The 18,850-nt window shown below is 44.4% G+C and overlaps 1 protein-coding gene across 1 annotated transcript in view; it reads left to right on the top strand.

The window, feature by feature from the left end:
- ralgapa1 (Ral GTPase activating protein catalytic subunit alpha 1) overlaps nucleotides 1–18,850 on the top strand; it is a 76,392-nt gene that overhangs the window by 14,698 nt on the left and 42,844 nt on the right. The window contains exons 18-30 of the mRNA XM_078289359.1: nucleotides 2,932–4,854; nucleotides 8,943–9,067; nucleotides 9,219–9,453; nucleotides 9,611–9,796; nucleotides 10,207–10,377; nucleotides 10,973–11,166; nucleotides 11,269–11,367; nucleotides 12,067–12,222; nucleotides 12,502–12,630; nucleotides 12,835–12,960; nucleotides 14,260–14,318; nucleotides 16,534–16,642; nucleotides 18,489–18,599. Of these exons, the coding sequence (XP_078145485.1) occupies nucleotides 2,932–4,854; nucleotides 8,943–9,067; nucleotides 9,219–9,453; nucleotides 9,611–9,796; nucleotides 10,207–10,377; nucleotides 10,973–11,166; nucleotides 11,269–11,367; nucleotides 12,067–12,222; nucleotides 12,502–12,630; nucleotides 12,835–12,960; nucleotides 14,260–14,318; nucleotides 16,534–16,642; nucleotides 18,489–18,599 (3,623 nt within the window). The remainder of the gene's footprint in view (nucleotides 1–2,931; nucleotides 4,855–8,942; nucleotides 9,068–9,218; nucleotides 9,454–9,610; nucleotides 9,797–10,206; nucleotides 10,378–10,972; nucleotides 11,167–11,268; nucleotides 11,368–12,066; nucleotides 12,223–12,501; nucleotides 12,631–12,834; nucleotides 12,961–14,259; nucleotides 14,319–16,533; nucleotides 16,643–18,488; nucleotides 18,600–18,850) is intronic.

Below are 18,850 nucleotides of genomic sequence, written 5' to 3'. Positions count from 1 at the left end.
CCTATTCCTGTCCTCCTCCACCACCACCACCCCTTACTTCCCCCCCTAGCTGACCAGCTGGCAGGTACACACTGTCTGCACTACCTGTCTGCCCGCCTGCCTGTCTGCACGTCTGTCTAAAACTTAAACTTTTTTCCTGGTTGTCTGTTGATGTGTCTGCCTGCTTTTCTGCCTGCCTATCTGTCAGTCATTAACAAGTCAACAATAAGCATTTTGTTCCCAGGAATGATGCAGCCCCATCCCTCTTGGCCAATCAGTAACAAATGCGTCAGTTTGTTTTGACCTGTGGCTGTAGCACCACCATTGGGCTAATCAGTGTAATTTTTAAAAACACCAGAATATAGCGGTGAGATGCATCATTCTCTCAAATTCTGTCAAAGTCTGATTAGCAGTGTCTGTGATATCGCATGTGACACATGCATGAACGCATGAACATTGTAGTGCCCGCTTTTGGATAATTATTGTAATTTTGAAAATGCTGTAGCACAGCGACGAGACGCATCATTTTTCCAAGTTATGTTAAAATCCGATCAGTGGTGTCTTACCCTACGTTCTGACCGAACATGAAAAAAACCTAGAGTTAATGGAAGGCGGCGAACAGAGCGAGATGGACACAACTTTTGAGAAAATATGAGAATATGAAAGAAAAAAGTGAATTTACAGCATATGCACAGGATATACAAAATGTGCATCGCATTCAAAGGAACAGTACAGAAAGTAAATATGCACGGCCTTCTGTATCAGATATATTTAATTTAGATGAAATATATTCAATTTAAAGATGTAGATAACATATGTACAGAACAAGCATTAGCTGGCAGAAATGCCTAGTGTGTCTGCCTGCCTGCCTGTTGTTCTGAAACTTGACACTTAACCTGTCTGTCTGCCTGTTGATTTACGCCACCTGTTTGCCTTTAGCTGTTTATCTGTTTGTCTGTGTCTGGCTTTTAGCCATTCAGCTGACAGATGCACTTGTTTGACTGTCTGACGGAAGTTGGGTTTCCATCCAAGTATCTTTATGTGAACTCTGATGCATCGGATTGGAAAAGTTGAATACAAACATCAAACACACCTCATTTGCATTTTATTTTTGTGAATTTGGAATATTTGGAAACCTAGCTTATGTGTCTGTCTGTTTACCTGTCTGTCTGCCTGAAACTTTACCTCCCTGTTTTCCTGCCTGCTTCTTCTTCTGCCTGTTTTCCTGCAACTTTTACCTATCTGCCTACATGCCTGCCTGCCTGTTAGTCCATTGACTTTCCCTCTGTCTGCCTGCACACTTGTCTCTCTGTCTGCCTGCCTGCACTCACACCTTTCTTTCCCCTCTGTTTCTGCCGCCTACTTGTTGTTCCTCCTTACCACCAATGTCTTGGTGTAGTATTTAATTTGACTCCACCCATCTCGTTCAATAGGTTACAGTGATGATTTTACCTTGCTTCTCAACTGGAATGATTTTACTTAGTTATTGTGTTTATTTTGTTTTGTTTGTCTTGTTATTTTTGTGTGTGTGCTGTGTGACATTCCTTCAACTATAGCTTGTTTAAGCTATGAATTATACGCTATAGATGTAAACATGCCATCCTCTTCTGTTATGTCTGTTAGCATTATTAAGTTCTCTTTTTTTTTTTAATCATTTTTCGTTCTGATGACAGTGGAAATAGCTAAGTAGACATGGCAAGCATCATGACAGGCCAAGGAAAATACAAACAGTAGATTAGATTTACTAATGATCTAAAAATATGTGATTACGGTTGAGAAAGATTGCTGTTATTATTTTTATTAGGTAAGTATAAGTTAGTTGCTGTTGCTTCTGTATAATCTCAAGTTGTGAATATTGTCAAACCAGTAATTCAAAGAGGAAGAGTCATTATTTTTCTGTTTGGTGGTAGAGGTTTTTCTCTGGCTGAGTTTGATGCTGTTGATCAGTAAACAGTCAACTACCACCATGAATGCTGTTCTGCTTGGCTGTTTTTTCATGTTGTTTACTAGTGTTTATTTTCTTTTGTTGTTTTTACTACACCGTTGTTTTCTGTGTTAGTTTAAGTGTGCCGATGGCCTTGCGCGCACGCCTGTGCGGTATGTGGGGTCCAGCGATACGGTATGAACCTGGTGGAGCACCAATGAATGAATCATCTGAATCTTAGAGCCATTTTGTGTCTTGGAAATAAATCAAATGCCTTTCAGGAGGGATTCAAAATGGTGCCACAAAATGGACATAGAAGGCTGTTGAGATGTCAAGTTAAAACAAAAAAAAGTAGTCATAGATCTAGGTCATACAGTTCAGGATTGATTCAGTTTCTACTCACAGGAAATCAATTTTGATGCTAAGGGTGGCCTAACAACAAATTCAATTCCACTATCCAGATCCCAGCTTGATAAATAACCTTGGGACTGCTGACCTGTTTGCATTTTGTCTCACTAAGTTAACCCAACTAATTATCATGATACTGTGACCTGATGAGTGACTGTAGATTAGATAGCTTCTGCATTCAGAACACAGCCTTTCAACAATGAAATAGACGGTGTCAGTGTGAGTGGCATTTTTTTCTCAGAAATGATCATTGCTTGTATACTCCATTTCAAAAAACTTTGATAGAGATGTCTTATTTGTTTTAAATGAAATTTGTAAAATCTCATATGCATCAATTAAATATTTTCTTCATATGTAAATGAAATCAAATCTCCTTTCTAAATCATCTTGTGATCTTGTCTAACCTCTTCAGAAATGTGTCGCTGGACCCTTAATAGTCATTGTAATGGTATAATGATCAACTTTGAGTATATGTATGTGTGTGTGTTTCTTTTTGTGTTTTTCATATTTGTGTTTGAGTGTGTGTTTGTATATGTGCATTTCTACATGTGTGTGCATTCCCAATCACACCCCTACTAACCTCACTCCTGTTTTTCCACCCCCCCCACCCCAATTACCAGACCTTGAGGACCCACCAATCACCCTGACACCCCGCCCCTCCCGGATGCGCCATTCCTCCCAGAGCGAGGAAGCCCCTCCCACCTCCTGCTCTGAGGTGTTCCAGGGCGTGGCTTGCGACCTGGACCCCCCGGCCCCTTCCTCCCTCGCGCGGAGCAGCAGCGCCTCCGACATCATGGAGCCTTTCATCGCCGAGAGGGTCAAAGGTGACGAGTCCCAAAGAGACCCCCGTTCGACCCCCGACCCCCCCCACCGCCACTCTACCGCTACTTCCTCACTCGCAGCCAATAGCCTCGCCGCTCCGCCACCCCCACACCCCCTCCACTCCCCCTCCTCCTCTGCCCCCTTCGCCTCCTCCAACGGCGTCGTTTCGTCCTCCTCGGAGGGGCGGGACGATGGCAGCTTGTACGACCAGCTCTGGCGCGAGATTGGCTCTCGAAGCCGAGGCTCTAGCTCCGATTGGGTGAGCGGTTCAGATTCCCCCTTCACCTTTTTCTCTGAGAAGGAAACGGATGCGGAGGAGGGCGACGTGGGGGGCGGGATAGAGGAGGACGATTTGTTCTCGTCTATTAGGGAGTACCTCACCCACAGAGGAAGTGAGAAAAGGGAGGAGACGGGAGAGAAGGACAGTCTTGGTCATGCATTAGAAACCAGTTCTGTACCTTCACCTGTCTCTGTGCAAACAGGGGTAGCTAGAACACAGATAGGACACACAGGACAGCTAGGAGAGGCGAGACAGGTGGTGAGAGAGGACAGACAGACCGGTAAAGATGACAGACAGGTAAGTAAAGCAGTGAGACACAGCAGTGTGGATTCGACAGAGGAGAGTGAGGCAGAGCAGCGCAGCATCTACGAGTGCCTGGAGCTGCAGTGTCAGTGGCAACCTCCCAGCACAAAGGCCTCTAGCTTAGAAAGACAGACTGGGGAGAAGGAGAAAAGAATAGGAGGAGGAGGAGGAAATACAGGAAAAGGAGCAGGATGGGGAGGAAAAGGCGAAAGATTTGGGGAAATAGGAGAAGAGAGGAGAGGAGAATGGAGAAAGGAGGATAAAGAAGCAGCAGCAGATGAGCAGTCCCACTTTATCAGACAGGACACTACTGAGATAGAATCTAGCACTGAACAAAGCCAACCCTCCCAGACCCAGGGCCTGGACTCAACCAGGGCCAAGGTGGCCCGTGGTCGCCCCAAGAAGCGCCACGTCGGCGGGGTCCATGTCAGTTTCCGGCCCTCGACCGAGTCGGTCCAGTTCCACAACCCCCTGGAGAGCAAAGAGGCCCACTGGAAAGCCAGGCTGCGCCGCCTCAGCCACTTCCACACACACAGTCACTCAGCCGGGGAGAGGCCCGGGGCTGGAACTGGGGCGGGGGGGAAGCTAGGGGCAGGGAGTGCAGGTAAGTTTGGCTCTGTGGCCGGGGTTAGCCATAAAGTAGGGGCATATGAGAGATCGGGGTCTGGGGACCTTATGGTATCTGGGGATAATGCTGGTGCAGGCGCTGGAGGTCTGGAAAACAGGGCTGGGACCGGAGCAGGTGACAAGGACAAGGAGCAGCATCCCGGATCCAGTGCGGGATCCGGCCTGGGTCCCGAGCTTCACTCTGAGGTGTTATCAAGCGGTTCAGGTGCATCCGGCATGTCAGCGGGGGTGCGCGGCCGTTTGGGGCGTTCCGGCCTGCGACCCCGAGCCTCGCGTTCCCGCTCCCAGGAGCCGGGCAGCACCGCCTCGCGGCACCACCAGGTGGCTCTGCTGGGCGGTGTCTATAAGACTGTGGTTCACGCCCTCTCCTCCAAGCCCCGGCCCCGAGGTCAGGGGTCGTCCCAAGGCTCGTCGCCGCAGCGGCAGGGCCGGGCCGCCATGGGCGACGCGTCACTAAGAGATCTCTACTCCCACGTCCTGGGCTACTTTGGACGAAAGACGACTTCGCCAGGTGAGGATCGCAACGAATGAACGAAGCGCTCACAGCGGACACAACACCAGTAAACTACAACAGATAAAACATCAACAAACTGGAAAAGACAAATACTTAGAAAAACACAAACACCAACAACTCTCTTTTCCTTTTTTGCTGTTTTTAACCGGTTTGTTATGATGAATGATATTTTTTTTGGCTGAAACTCATCATCTTGCTGCTGGATTGAAACTCAAACTCCCTGTTTTTGTGTTTCCTCTTGAACGTAGCCCCTCCTCCAGCCCGCCTCCTGTCAAGGCCCCTCCTCCCCACACCTTCCCACCTGCTCCTCTGCCTCAGGAGACCCTTCCTCTCCTCCTCCTCCTCTTCTCCTCCTCCTCCTCCTAAGGGCTTTGGGACTTTAACCTCTGCTCCTCCTCCTTTCCCTCTTCTCCACCTCCTCCTCCCTCTCCTCCTGGATGTTGCATGCGGCCTCCTCGCGCCTCCTTCGCCTCCTCCCCGGACTTCGGCCCTTCTCAGCCGCACAGAAGAAAACGACAGGCCACAGAAAAACACAGCCACCTGTAGAAAAAAAAGAAAAGCACAGATAAAAGAGAAGCGACACGGCTATACAAAAACACCCAAGTCCCAAAAGCTTTGTAGAGAACCTATAACATTCACCTAAACATTCCCAACTGTTTGGTGCCTTTTTGCCCTTTCACAGCTTTATATGTGTTATATTTAGATTTAAATGTGTAGGTATGAAATCCAGTTTAGAAAGGAAAGCAGTGATGGGAAGTCTATTAGAAGAGAGAGCACTAGTAGGTCACTTCATAGTGTGAACATATTGCTGTAGTTCGTCCCTAGACCACCAGAATGCAGCATCAGCCCTAATGTCAGAGTGGCCACCTTCATAATGACATAAACATAGAATTTGAATGGATAGAGAAAGCGTCCGCATTCAAATCAACAATGTGGGATAATTGATTGCCACACTGCCGTAGGATGTAATAATTTCAAAGATATGATGATCGGTGAAATGCATGAGACTCTTTGTTTGACGTCACATTCTAACATTCTGAGTCTTGTGCACTGTTCACATTTGCATCAATGGTAGAAATGCCCTTTTTCTGTTCATTCTAATTCTGTGGGCAAAGACTGCTGTTTCGGAGGGAGAATAGGCAGGGGGACAATACTCAAACAGCCAAACAGAATTGGGGGGGGATTTCACAGTCTTGGGAGGCGAGATGCCGGACACTAGCGCTGTGATTCATACCGTCTGATTCTGTCTGGCTGTGGAGACGCTGTTCCCCTTCCACATTCTTCTTTCCAGTGTGTTGTCTGCCGACGTGGGCCGAACAGTAGTTGCCAATACTTTTTTTATGTTTGTTTGGTTTGTCTACTTTGGTGCCAGATGGGTGGGATTTACCACATAGGATAATACAATGAATCCCAGAATTAAACAATGATGTGGTAAACTCCACTCACCTGGTTCTCCCTGCAGGGTAAAACACACACCAGTAATTATTTGCAGCTATTGTTTGACCCATGTCTGGTTGTCTGTCTGTCTGTGTAGGGTCTGTCTGGCTGTATGTTGAGCTAGTTAAGCTGTGTGACTAGCTTCAGTGTTAGCTAATATAACAGTTTAGCATGTCTATAATGCTACAGCTGTCTTTGTACTTGTATCACAACATCAACCCTTTTATGTTGTAGTTCCGATGTGAAATGTACTGTACCAGTATGGATAGTTGCTTCACAATCCTAGTTTCATTGATTAGATGTGATTAGATATGGCTTATTGCCTTATCCTGACAGAGACTAGATGCATCTTTTACCTTCAATGAGATTTTAAGGTCAGTTGAATTTGAGGCCAAAGTTGCCAGATCTCACCAAGCCTGTATAAGTGTTTGACACTCAAGCCATCATATGATATGGTAAATCGATCTGATATCTGGTTCTGTTGGTGATGACATGGCAAATAACCACTGCAGTTGCCTAATCTCCAAGCAAACACAGCTGGCACCATCATGGAGGTCCATTGGAAAACTATATAACATCCAGGCTTGAAGACAGAGGTAGATACAAGTTGTAGGTGTGGATCCATGCAGTAACCTTGTAGCTAAAAGTGATGAGGGAGATTTGACTGTCTTGTCTTTAGCCCTAGCATCTACTCCAAAACACTCCTGAGTGTCAGCTCAGTTAACCTGAACAAAATTCAGTTGGTTTTTGGCTTTGTTAGCTTGCTAAGTAGCCAGCAAGCTAACTTTGCAAAGAAACAAATCTACTAGCAACAACTATTAGCCATTACTAGGCTACAATCCATGTAACATTAGGTAGTATGTAAATCAAATGTGTTAGCAACAAGTGATGGTAAGCTGATCACATGCTATGGTTAGTTAGCTAGCTAGCAAGCTGGCATGAACTAAACCTAAAATCATTCAAATGCATCAGTGATGAAACAATAATTTTCCAGCCAAAAACAGACAGCACAGAAATTAAATATGTCTGTCCCATACCGTTGACACATTTGTAAGTTTTGGAATACAATCAGCATTTTCAGACGTTGCCCAAGACCTCCAATATGACCGCCAGAGGCTGCTTTACATTACCTGCATGCCCTCTATTGGTGACAGGAATGTAACCGCAGCAGAGTACTAGAGAGAGTTTGGCCATGTCATACTATCTGTGCCATGTTGCCAGCCCCTTGTCAATAGAATTAGAAGTTTTGACTTCAAAAACTTAACAGTTCTTCCCATATGATCACCAAGGTGAGATGCTGACTCTTACCATAACCAAAAACCAACCAATAACCAGCTGGTGTAGGATCAAACAGTCTTGGAATTGGGTTGTGGAACCAACATGGCCGCTCCTGAAAACTGGAAAGACCAAACTCTTTCAATCTATGGCTGTAAGCCACAGGTTCAGGAACTGAAGGTTAGTTGGTTGATACTGTAGGTGGTCGATTTACTCCCATCTGGCTTGGGGTTGATGGACGCTGTCTGCTGTCAAAGTTAACCAACTCACTGACTGACTACTGACTGCTGGCATTGCTACCAATCTAACAGTAACATAACCCACAGTAACATAACTGGACTAATGTAGGCCTCTGATATGCTGCCTGGATATAACAAGGTGCGCTCTCTCTGTCTCTCTCTGTCTCTCTCTCTCTCTCTCTCTCTCTCTGTCTCTCTCTCTCTCTTTTTCTCTCTCTCTCTCTCTCTCTCTCTCTCTCTCTCTCTCTCTCTCTCTCTCTCTCTCTCTCTCTCTCTCTCTCTCTCTCTCTCTGTGCATGGTGTGAGTTAACTCCCGCATTGCTTCCCTGGTTGGTTTTGATGTGTCTGTCGTGTCGTGGCTTCTCTTTAACATTAGTCTTATGGTAACTTCCCAGGGCCTACATACACACCAGGACTGCTCTTATCATCTGTACAGGGAAATTCCACCCTAAAACAGTCTTCACATGATGGCGTTTCTGTAACCGTACAGACAATTCAGTTAGTTTGGTATATAATGGGGATGTTGTGACATTTTAATGCAATAACTGGTTGCTTACCACCAGCTCCGGGAATTTAAATTCTTCCTGATGCCACCAAGCTTATGTTTGGGTCTGTATCAGTCTAAACTTGTGACTAAAGAAGTGTGTTGCAAAGTGAAACCGATCAAAACAGAAACAAAATGTCACTGTATCCCTTTCATTTATACCGGTGAGTTTAGTGAGAAAGACAGAGAGTATAAACATCACTCCAAAATAAGAGTTCAGGTGATTTTACAGACTAGAAACTATATATACTTCAATGGACTTTGTCAGCAAGTCAGCAACTTGATTACATGGTTATACATCTATGAGTTATTGCTGATAGTTTCTGTCTATAATCTGGAGCTGTGTGTGGATGTCTGGATGGATCTGTCACCTGTCTGTCTCTCTGTGCTAGTATGTTTGTGCATTTATCTTTGTTTATACATCTGACATCTTGCCTTTCCATCTGTGGATGTGTCTCTCTGACTTTCCATCCATCCATTCGTCTGTTTGTGTGTATGTCTGTGTGTATGTGTGACCATAATTCCTCTGCCTCTGTATGTCTTAATGTATGTGTGTGTGTGTGTGTGTGTGTGTGTGTGTGTGTCTGTAGCCAACAAAGAGGAGGTTGTCCAGAAGGCCCGTCCAGTCTCCAGCGACGTGGGAAGCACCAACCCCAACTTCTCAGACCTCATGGATGAGTTCATCCAGGAGAGACTGAGGGCCAGGGGGACAGCGGTCAGTGCACACACACACACACACACACACACACACACACACACACAAAGTAGTACAGAAGAAACACCCCTCCCCAAACACCCCCCAATACCTAGCCCCACCCCCACCAAAAACACACATTTACACACTGCTTTCCTCTTGACACAAACAGGGCCGCCGCGGCAGCAGCCCGGGCAGCCTGGAGGTTCCCCGGGACCTGCCGGAGCTCCTGGAGGGGGGTCAGAGTCAGGGGTCGCGCCCCTCAGATGACCACCGGCCTATAGACGACCCCGGGGTGCCCTCTGAGTGGACGTCCCCCGCCAGTGCCAGTGGTTCTGATGTCATCAGCTCCGACAGCCAATCAGACTCCTTTAATGCCTTTCAGTACTCCAGCTGCAAGTTTGACAGTAAGGAACTAAGGACTGATTGTTTAATCCTAATGCGTGACCCTGCTATAGGAATTAACTCAAGGAAAAATGCTTTTCTCACTGTATGTCGCTCTAGATGAGAGCATCAGATAAATGCTTAAAATGTAATGTAAAGATCCTGTTGTTTTTGTTGTAGATTTTACTTTCAGTACCGAGGCATGTGGGGGAGGAGCTGGATCAGGAGGAGGAGGGCGAGGCAGCTCGCTGGACCAGGACAGCCTGGGAGGAGGCGTGGCCTGTGATGAACAGGAAGTAGCCAGTCTGACAACGCTCCACATAGACTCAGAGACCAGCAGCCTCAGCCACACTGTTACTGTTACTGGTATGTACATAACATGCATGTCTCTCTAGCTATCTGTATCTAAATAGGGTTATATGTCTCCATAGACAGACCAGCAGCTTTATTCACACTGTTAAATATTGTATATTTATACCACTTAGACGCTCATACACACTTGCACATTGTCACTTTTTCTGTATGTGTTGTACCTCCATCTGGAGTTTATATACAGTGAACAGCTAGTAATGCACATATGCATATCTACACATTTTATGTATTTGTTATCTGTAAAGGGGATATATTTGATGAGGTTAACAGCTTTTTACACAGATACCTCTACACCTAGACACATTTCGCCACACTTACTGTATGGCCGTCTCTAGACTTGTTAATTAGACATACATGTTCAGTAGTATCAATTCTTTTCTCCTTGTGTGTGTGTGTGTGTCTAGGTTCAGAGAGTGCGTCTCCCATGCACTCCCTGGGGGGCTCTCGCTCCCAGACGCCCTCCCCCGCCACGCTGACGGCCGAGCACACCGAACACTCCCACTCCCACTCCCACACACACCTCCAGCTGGACCAGAAGCTACACCACTCTGTACTGCAGACGCCCGACGACCTGGGTAACACACACACACACACACACACACATACATACATATACTGGTGTAAGACTGCACAAAGGCAGTCTTATACCAGTGGTTCCCAAAGTAGAATTCCTCGTTTCCAATAGCAGGAGTGATATTGTAGTTTTATTGGGAAAGCATGGAAACTGAGAATGGAGAAGCTGTTTATTTGAATCTATGACTTTGATTTGTGTGATTTGATTATTATTTGTATATGGTTCTTGTTTGTTTGACAGAACTCAACGTCTCTGTGTCTTGTAAGCCCATACGGGCTGGGCACCATGTGGTGCACGACACATTAATAAAATCTATCTATCTATCTATCTATCTATCTATCTATCTATCTTTAGGTTTATTTTGAATGAAATTTTTGATTTCATAGAAGTAAGAATTTACATTTAAAAACCTTACAATGACTACAACAATAAGCTTCAGTTCCTATTTCTGTTATTGTGTTAACACTGTTACTGTTTGACTGTCTTTGTTTTTGAAAGTAGAGACTTTTCAGTTTGTGTTTTTACTCGGGGCTCACCTGTGGATGAGAGCTTTCCCATAAGGGTTACTGACTGATTGATTCACTGATTGATTCTAGAAACCAGTGAGTTCCCCAGTGAAGACTGTAGCGTGATGGCAGGCGGCTCTCTGACTGGATGGCATGCCGATGTTGCCACGGTAATGTGGCGGAGGATGCTGGGAATCCTAGGAGACGTCAACAGCATCAAAGACCCAGAGATCCACGCTCAGGTGTTTGACTACCTGTGTGAACTGTGGCAAAACCTGGCTAAGGTATACACACACACACACGCTTCACACTGTTTCATGTAGGAATGAGAAAACACACACTTTTCTTTATAGATCATATTGGTAAAATGATACTTATCTCAACAGATCAGGGATAATTTGGGCATTTCTCTGGACAACCAATCATCTCCTCCGCCCCCTGTTCTGATCCCGCCCCTGAGAATCCTCACCCCCTGGCTCTTCAAGGTAGGCGGGGCTAAACCATTACCATGTGGATGAACGTTGCATAGATCGGTGGTCCTCACTGTGCAGTTGGGACTTTTATTATTTCATGTACTAGAAGTTGGACCAGAAGCTGGGTTTCCATCATAGTGTTTTTATGGGAATTATGATGGAGTTCTAAAGTTATAAAAGCTGAATGGAGTTTTTTCTCTTGTTTGAGGTGGAAAGTTTTTTGTAGATAAATTCTGTGATGAATAGCAATGGAAATGCATTCGTTGAATAAATAACATAGGCTTATTGAATTGTTGTAATATCTGTCCACCACGACATCCAGTTGTCTCTCCCATGTATAAGGTTCCTTTATAGTTATATGACCATCAGCTGATACATTAGAATATCGCCATGTGCATTTCTTTTTTTTTTTCTTCAGACAGCATGTGGCCAACATCAGCTGAAACCAAAGAACAACTTCAAAATCTACAAACCACTAAATCTCATAAAATGGGAGGAGTTCCCCTGCCTCATGTGGATTTGTTTGTGTGTACCTGACTTGGAAATAACACTAAATACACTTAGGCAATTGAAACTTCTAGCAAAAAAACCCACATTGCATTTGTTAAATGGCTTGTTTGTGGGTGCTTTTTTTTCTGTCTGTGTGTGTGCTTGCATGCATATGTAGGCTATGTCAATGCGTAACTTGTGTGTGTGTGTGTTTTCCTCCAGGCCACCATGCTGACGGAACGTTACAAGCAGGGGAAGCTCCACGCCTACAAGCTGATCTGCAGAATCATGAAGAGACGCCAAGATGTTTCCCCGAACACAGACTTCCTCACACACTTCTATAACATCATGCACCAAGGCCTGCTGCACCAAGACCAGGTAGACTGCGTCATTCTGTGTCTGTGTGTGTGTGTGTGTGTGTGTGTGTGTGTGTGTGTGTGTGTGTGCAGAGACAAGCAAGTTAACATGTATATGACTATGCTGTTACATTATTAACAGAGGCTACTCATGATCAAATAATATATATAACCATATTCTTTTAAACTGTAATGAGTGGGAACTGCACCAGGGACGTTGTAACAGACATTTTACCAAAATACTTAGGCCACAGTATAATTGCGTGATTCTTAATGTGTGTGTACATGTGTGTTTTTACAGGACATAGTGAACACCATCATCAAGCACTGCAGTCCCAGATTCTTCAGTATCGGTCTGCCTGGAGCCACGATGTTGATCCTGGATTTCATCATTGCTGCCGCTAGAGTCACCGACTGCTCATCACTTAATGTAATACACACACACACAGACGCTCGCGCACACAGTATAGTATACAGTAATTCAATGGAGACACAGCATGACACATATCCACAAAACTTTAGAGAGACTTTAGATTTCAAAGATGCGAAATGTCCTGTATTACTTTCATCTCCCTCCCCTCTACCCTTCCCTCCACTTCTCCTTTCCTCTGCTCCCCCTCTTCCGTCCCTCCAGGCTCCCAGAGTGGAGGCCCAGATCCTACTGGGATCTCTGGTGTGTTTTCCCAACTTGTATGAGGAGCTGCCGGCCCTCCACCCCACCACAGCTGAAGTGGTCCTCAACAAGTTCACCGACGTCAAGGTAAGCGGAAGAAATAGTTTGGATGGGGGGTCGGGGGACGTAGCCTACGTGATCTGATTTTGATGAAACTTGGAGGGATGATGCATGTTGACACTGTTGTGACGTTTAAAAACATTACACTGATTGGCCAGATGGGGGCACTATAATTAAAGGTCAAAATTTCATATTTAAAATTCCACAACTGCTACACCATTGGTGTAATTTTGACAAAACTTGGGGGGATAACACATTTTGGCACATAAGTAAAAGTCAGTTTCAAACTTTGAAAGGCCCTAGCTCCTATACCACAAGTCTGATTGATACGAACGTTGAGACACAAATTCACCTGTCCTTACAAATTATACTGATTGGCTTAATGAGGGTGCTATAATTTAAGGTCAAACATTCAAACTTGATTCAAACTTTTGAGAGGGGAGAGGGGAAAGAGAGAGGGGAAACATGAACATGTCCATCAGGACAAGGTGGACAAACTGGATCTCAGGGCCATGTAGGTTTGTGTCTGTCAGTGACAGGTGCAGACATGTATTTGGTGTTGGTGACAGTGTTAGTGATTGAGGGCTTGTATAGTGTTGTAGTGATTGGAGGACTGCTTAATTGAAATAAATTATTCAAATGTGTATATGTATTTGGACTGGTAATTATCCAACTTTTATTGTGTTCAAGAGTACTAAATAGGCATGGAAAGTTGTGCAGAATTGCAGTAAATGTGTTCAAAGAGTAATAACATTTTTGAGGGACAGCCTTCAGACACCCTACTGATTTGTCCCTACCACTTTCCAAAGTAAACCTACGCCCTTGTAGGAGGCGAGCTAACAGGTTAATGTCTCATCAGTCATTCTGCTAACAGTCCAGAGCAACGTTGTTATTGTTGTTGTTGATGTGTAAACAGTTAATGCCATGCGTGGCGGCGTCTCAGCCCAGCTCGGTGCTTTCGTACAAGACAAAATCTTGTTTTGAATCGCTAAGCGGCCATTAACCGTGACGGCAGGGACTAGACGGGCGAGTGTGAGTGTGTGTGTGTGTAAGTGCGCATACCAAGTGCTGTCTGTGTGTGTTTTACACCTCATAATGTAACGATGTGTGATTTGGGTAGTTTTTTCATCATCTGATAAACAATTAGAGTTTTTGAGCATTCGGTAAACCGATCCATTATACATACCTGGAGGAAGGTTGTTTTTTTTTTTGTCTGGGACCCAGAGGAGAAATTATGCACCGAAAATGATTGGGAACAAATATGCTTAGTGGTTGGCGTTGTGTTATGCACATTAACTTTGTTTTTTTGTACGCTTTGTATTTCAGGAGCACATTATCAAACACATCCTGAACTCTGCCAGAGACGAACCCTCCGCTCCTGCTAGGTAGGTGCTGTGTGTGTGTGTGTGTGCGTGTGTGTGTGTGTGTGTGCGTGTGTGTGTGTGTGTGTGTGTGTGTGTGGTTTACATTTATATATGTGTGTGTGTGTGTATCAGCCCAATTTCCCACAGGGTTCATTAAAGTTTCATCTAATCTAATCTAAGACCAACATGTGGGTGCTTGCATATGTTCACTGCTTGCTAAGTTGTTTGTGTGTATTTTTTATGTGTGTGTCATAACCAACATGTATGTGATTCCACTGCCTTGAAAAAGTATTTAGCCCCCAACACATTTTTTCAAAATGAAATAACAAATATAAAACAAAACAAATGTTCCAAAACCTTCCCACAATTTACTAAAAAAGAAAACCAGAAATTATTGAATTAAAAAAACTATTCATACCTCTTGTAATTGCAAGCTCAAATTTTCACAGCTGCAGTTCGTTGCCTCAACTGTCACACAATTTGTTGATTGACTCCACCTGTGTAAGAAATTAGGTAATTGCATCACCTGTTGTCAATTGTTTTGTAAACATTAATATCCCTCTCTTTGGGAGGTCCTCAGAAAAAATGACTCAAAATGAAGACGAAAGAGCATTCCCAACAGGTCAGAGATATGATTATAGAGAGAGACAAACCTCGGAAAGAGTACAAGAGCATTGCCAAGGCATTGAACATCCCTTGGAGCCCAGTGCAGACCATTGTACAGAAATGTAAAACGGGATTCCCCTTGCCTCTGTGATTATAAAGGAGTTGGATGGTCTATCTAAACATGGTGAAAGTATCAAAACGCACGGTCGCCAACTAAATCCACACAATCCATATTAGAAAAGCGAGCCTCTAAACGAGCCGTTTGGACTTCCGTCACTTTGTGGCGTCACAAAGGTTCGCTCATTATCATTTCTGTAAGAAATAATAGACTAACAAAGTGTTTTTTTCAAAGCGGTTGAGCGGTTGTCATTGTTTATTACCGGAGAGTTTTCCCTACCTGTAGCTGCCGGGCCGCGGTGTCTCACGTTTCACTCTTGAAACGGTTAGCCAATCAGAACAGAGGGTCGTTAATATTAATGAGCCTTAAAGACACAGCGACAGAAACAGCCTGTTCTTGGTAAGGCTCAGAGAGATGCTGGAAAATGAACGTGTAAAAATGGATTGAGAGTGTTTTTGGTACATGACACCACACACACAGCTTTGAATGGACCTCAAGACAGAAAATGGGAAGTGGAGAATATGGGACCTTTAATGGGAGGGTTGCAAGGAAGAAGACCTGGCTGAAAAAAAACATATCCTTACCCAAGAGTTTACGAAACGGCATCCAGAAGATGTGGCATGGATATGACAGAAAGTCTTGTGGTCTGACAAGACCAAAGTGGAACTTTTTGGCCTGCATGCTAAGCGGTATGTATGGCACAAATCAAACGCTGCACACCAACCAGGTAATGCCCTTCCCACAGTGTGAAGCGGTGGTAGCATCATGTTGTGGGAAAGCTTTTCAACAGCAGGGACCAGGCAATCTTGTCCAGATCAATGGGAAGTTGAATGGTGCACATTACAGACAAAGCCCGGACAAAAATCTTTCTACCCTGCGCCAAGAAGCTCAAACTGGGGAGGAGGTTTACCTTGCAACAGGACAATGATCCAAAGATCAGAGCTGTTGCAAGAGCAACAGCGGAGGGGCTTAAAATGAAGAAAATAGATGTCCTTGAGTGGCTCAGTCGGAGTCCTAACCTTAATCACATCGAAAATCTGTGGCAAGACCTCAAACTTTCTGGGCATCATTTCTTTTTTAAGGTGGACTCTGTGAAGGTGAATGTGTGACTCCCAAAAATTCCTGTTCTAAAAAAAACTTTCCAGGCTGTGAGATTGAAAGTATGAAAAAAGGGATGGGGGCTGAATACTTTTTCAAAACGCTGCAAGTGTTTACTGCTTGCTAACGTTCCTGTGTGTTTCTAATTTCATGTATGTGTGTGTGTGTGCTTATCTTCACTGTTTGCTAACTCTGTGTGTGAGAGAGAGAGAGTGAGAGAGACAAACCAACGTGTGTGCTTTTATGTTCACTGATTCTGAACATATTTGTGTAGGTGTTTGTGTGTATATCTATATTTCTGTGTGTGTGTGTGTGTGTGTGTGTAACAGCACGTGTGTGTGTCTGAGTGACTGTCTCTCACCCTCCCTCTCCCTCTCTCTCTCTCTCTCTCGCTCTCTCTCTCTCTGTGTATAGGTGTGTGGCTCTGTGCAGTCTGGGTATCTGGCTGTGTGAGGAGCTGGTTCATGGGACTCAGCACCCGCAGATTAAAGACGCTCTCAACGTCATCTGTGTCACTCTGAAGGTCAGTCACACCTCTGTACTGTTAACAGTCGTTTAGCGTTACTTATTATGTTCTACCCAGGGTCTGAAATTAACACCAGCCCAGCACCAAATACCAGTAAAATATCAATAAGGGTCAACCACCACACTGGCTGGTAGTTTTTTGAGATGGTAACATTTGAATGTGTTAGTTATACACAGACTTTGGTCTTTCTCAAAGATTGTCCCTGCTGGCCGCCGTACACTCTCTCTGACCGTGAGCCAATCAAAGCAAAACAATGGCTCCTGATTGGCTGCCTGTTACTCTGCTCTACACAATCTAAACTTCTTTTTCTCCGCTGCCTGGATGGTTAATCAGCCTTATTTTAGTTGAAACTTTAAGGAAAGTCTGATAGTGTGCATTCACAATTAAGATCACGGGCGGCATTTAAAAGAAACACTATGGCATCAGAGATAGAGGTGCACTAATCAAAGGTTGATAGTAGAAAGTCTGGGTAAAATGCATCATTTCATTCAATGGGATCAGTAATCGGCTGATCACACTGTTAAAAAATCAGCAGTTGGAATCAGCCTCAGCAAACCTGATTGGTGCATCTCTAATTGGAGATGAGCAGTACTGCCTTAACAGGAATGGGGATTTTCACCCACCTAAATTTGATTTTAGCAGCAAATGTCTGTCGGCAAATGTTTTTAGAATAGATAATAATTGTATAGTGGTTGGTTGTGTATGGAGGTTGGATTTGGCTAAGGATTTGGGCTGTAAGGAGCCAAAGTGTGATAGAAAAATACTGTTGGGAACGATTGTTGGTGTTGGTGGAATTGCCCCGGTCTGTATTGCTGCAGAGTTGTTTGTGTTTCAGGCCACTAGAATGGGAGGTCTGTGGATCACAATAATACAGTCCAAGATGTACTGTCTCATCTATAGCCAAGTGGCTCTGGACACACACACACACACACACACACACACACACACGCTCCTTGTCCACCTTGGAATCCCTAGCTTGTGTATCGGCAGCCAATGGCCTGCTAAGACACTACAGCTACACACACACTTGCATTCACTTACTCCTGGGAGCAAACCCTGGACTGTCAATATGTTTGGTCCTCCTTCAGATAGGAGACTAATCCAGCAGGGAATGCTGCAAGCTGTCTGTCATTCACACACACACACGCACACTATCACATACACACACACACATCTTGTCCACTTTGGAATCTCTTGCCTTCATACCAGCAGCCAGTAACCTCAGCCATGGGCTCTGTGACACACACACACAAACACAAAGCTCAAGGGATTGTAATATTTCTATACAGAGCCGCCTCTTCCTCTTGTCCTCCCCTTCCCTCCTCCTCCAGCAATCCCTCCTTTCTTCCCCCCACAAGCATTTTTTTGAACTGTGATCACGGCTACTGCAGTGATCCTGATGCTGTTCAGCACAAAATATAAATTAAAGCTCCTTGTTGGGAAAGTTGGTCATCATCACAGCAGAGAGAAGGATATAGATACAAACAAAACATAAGTAGAGTATTGAAGATAATACAACAATTACAAGAGAACATATTGAGAATACTACAACAGATAAATAAATAAGGATATAGCTTCTTTACAGGTTAGAAGCGAATGTGCAAGAGTGAATCGTTAGATATTCACATGATCAGAAATACAGATGGAAGAAAATGTGTCCAGAACTGTTTGCAGGCATGTAAATGTTCATTGCAAGCTGTTCACATGAGTTGTTCACAGGAGTATAAGTGAAAAAACGGGACGATTTCCCTTGATGTGGCCCCTGAATATATATAATATAATATATGATGGCTATCATACTGGGAATTTACATGAATACCTAAGTGTGTGCTTGTTTGTCCAGTACCCCAATAAGAGTGTAGCGTTGGTGGCGTCGGACATCCTCCACCTTCTGATCAGTTACGTGGACCATCTGCAGAAATTCCCCCCCGACACTCCCAAGAAGATCGTAGAGGTGAGGCACAAATTACCGGGCACTTCTCTACAATCAAAGGATTATTATTATTTTAAACACTGGCCTTATTTGTCAGGTCAGCATCAAGGTGTCTGCAGGTCCTGGAACAATTTGTAATGTGGCTTAAATTGTATGTTCTAAAGTCAAGGCCTTAAAATGTCTTGAATACAGTTAAATGTGGCTTTAGAAATGCTGTTTTTAAGTGTCCATCTATAGTTTATATTCTATAGTTGTCTATAGTTTTTTATAGT

Source organism: Centroberyx gerrardi, chromosome 17 (assembly GCF_048128805.1).
Source record: "Centroberyx gerrardi isolate f3 chromosome 17, fCenGer3.hap1.cur.20231027, whole genome shotgun sequence".
In the NCBI taxonomy this organism is placed as follows: Eukaryota; Metazoa; Chordata; class Actinopteri; order Beryciformes; family Berycidae; genus Centroberyx; species Centroberyx gerrardi.
Note: the sequence above shows the minus strand (reverse complement) of the source record. Positions and strands in the feature narration are given on the sequence as shown.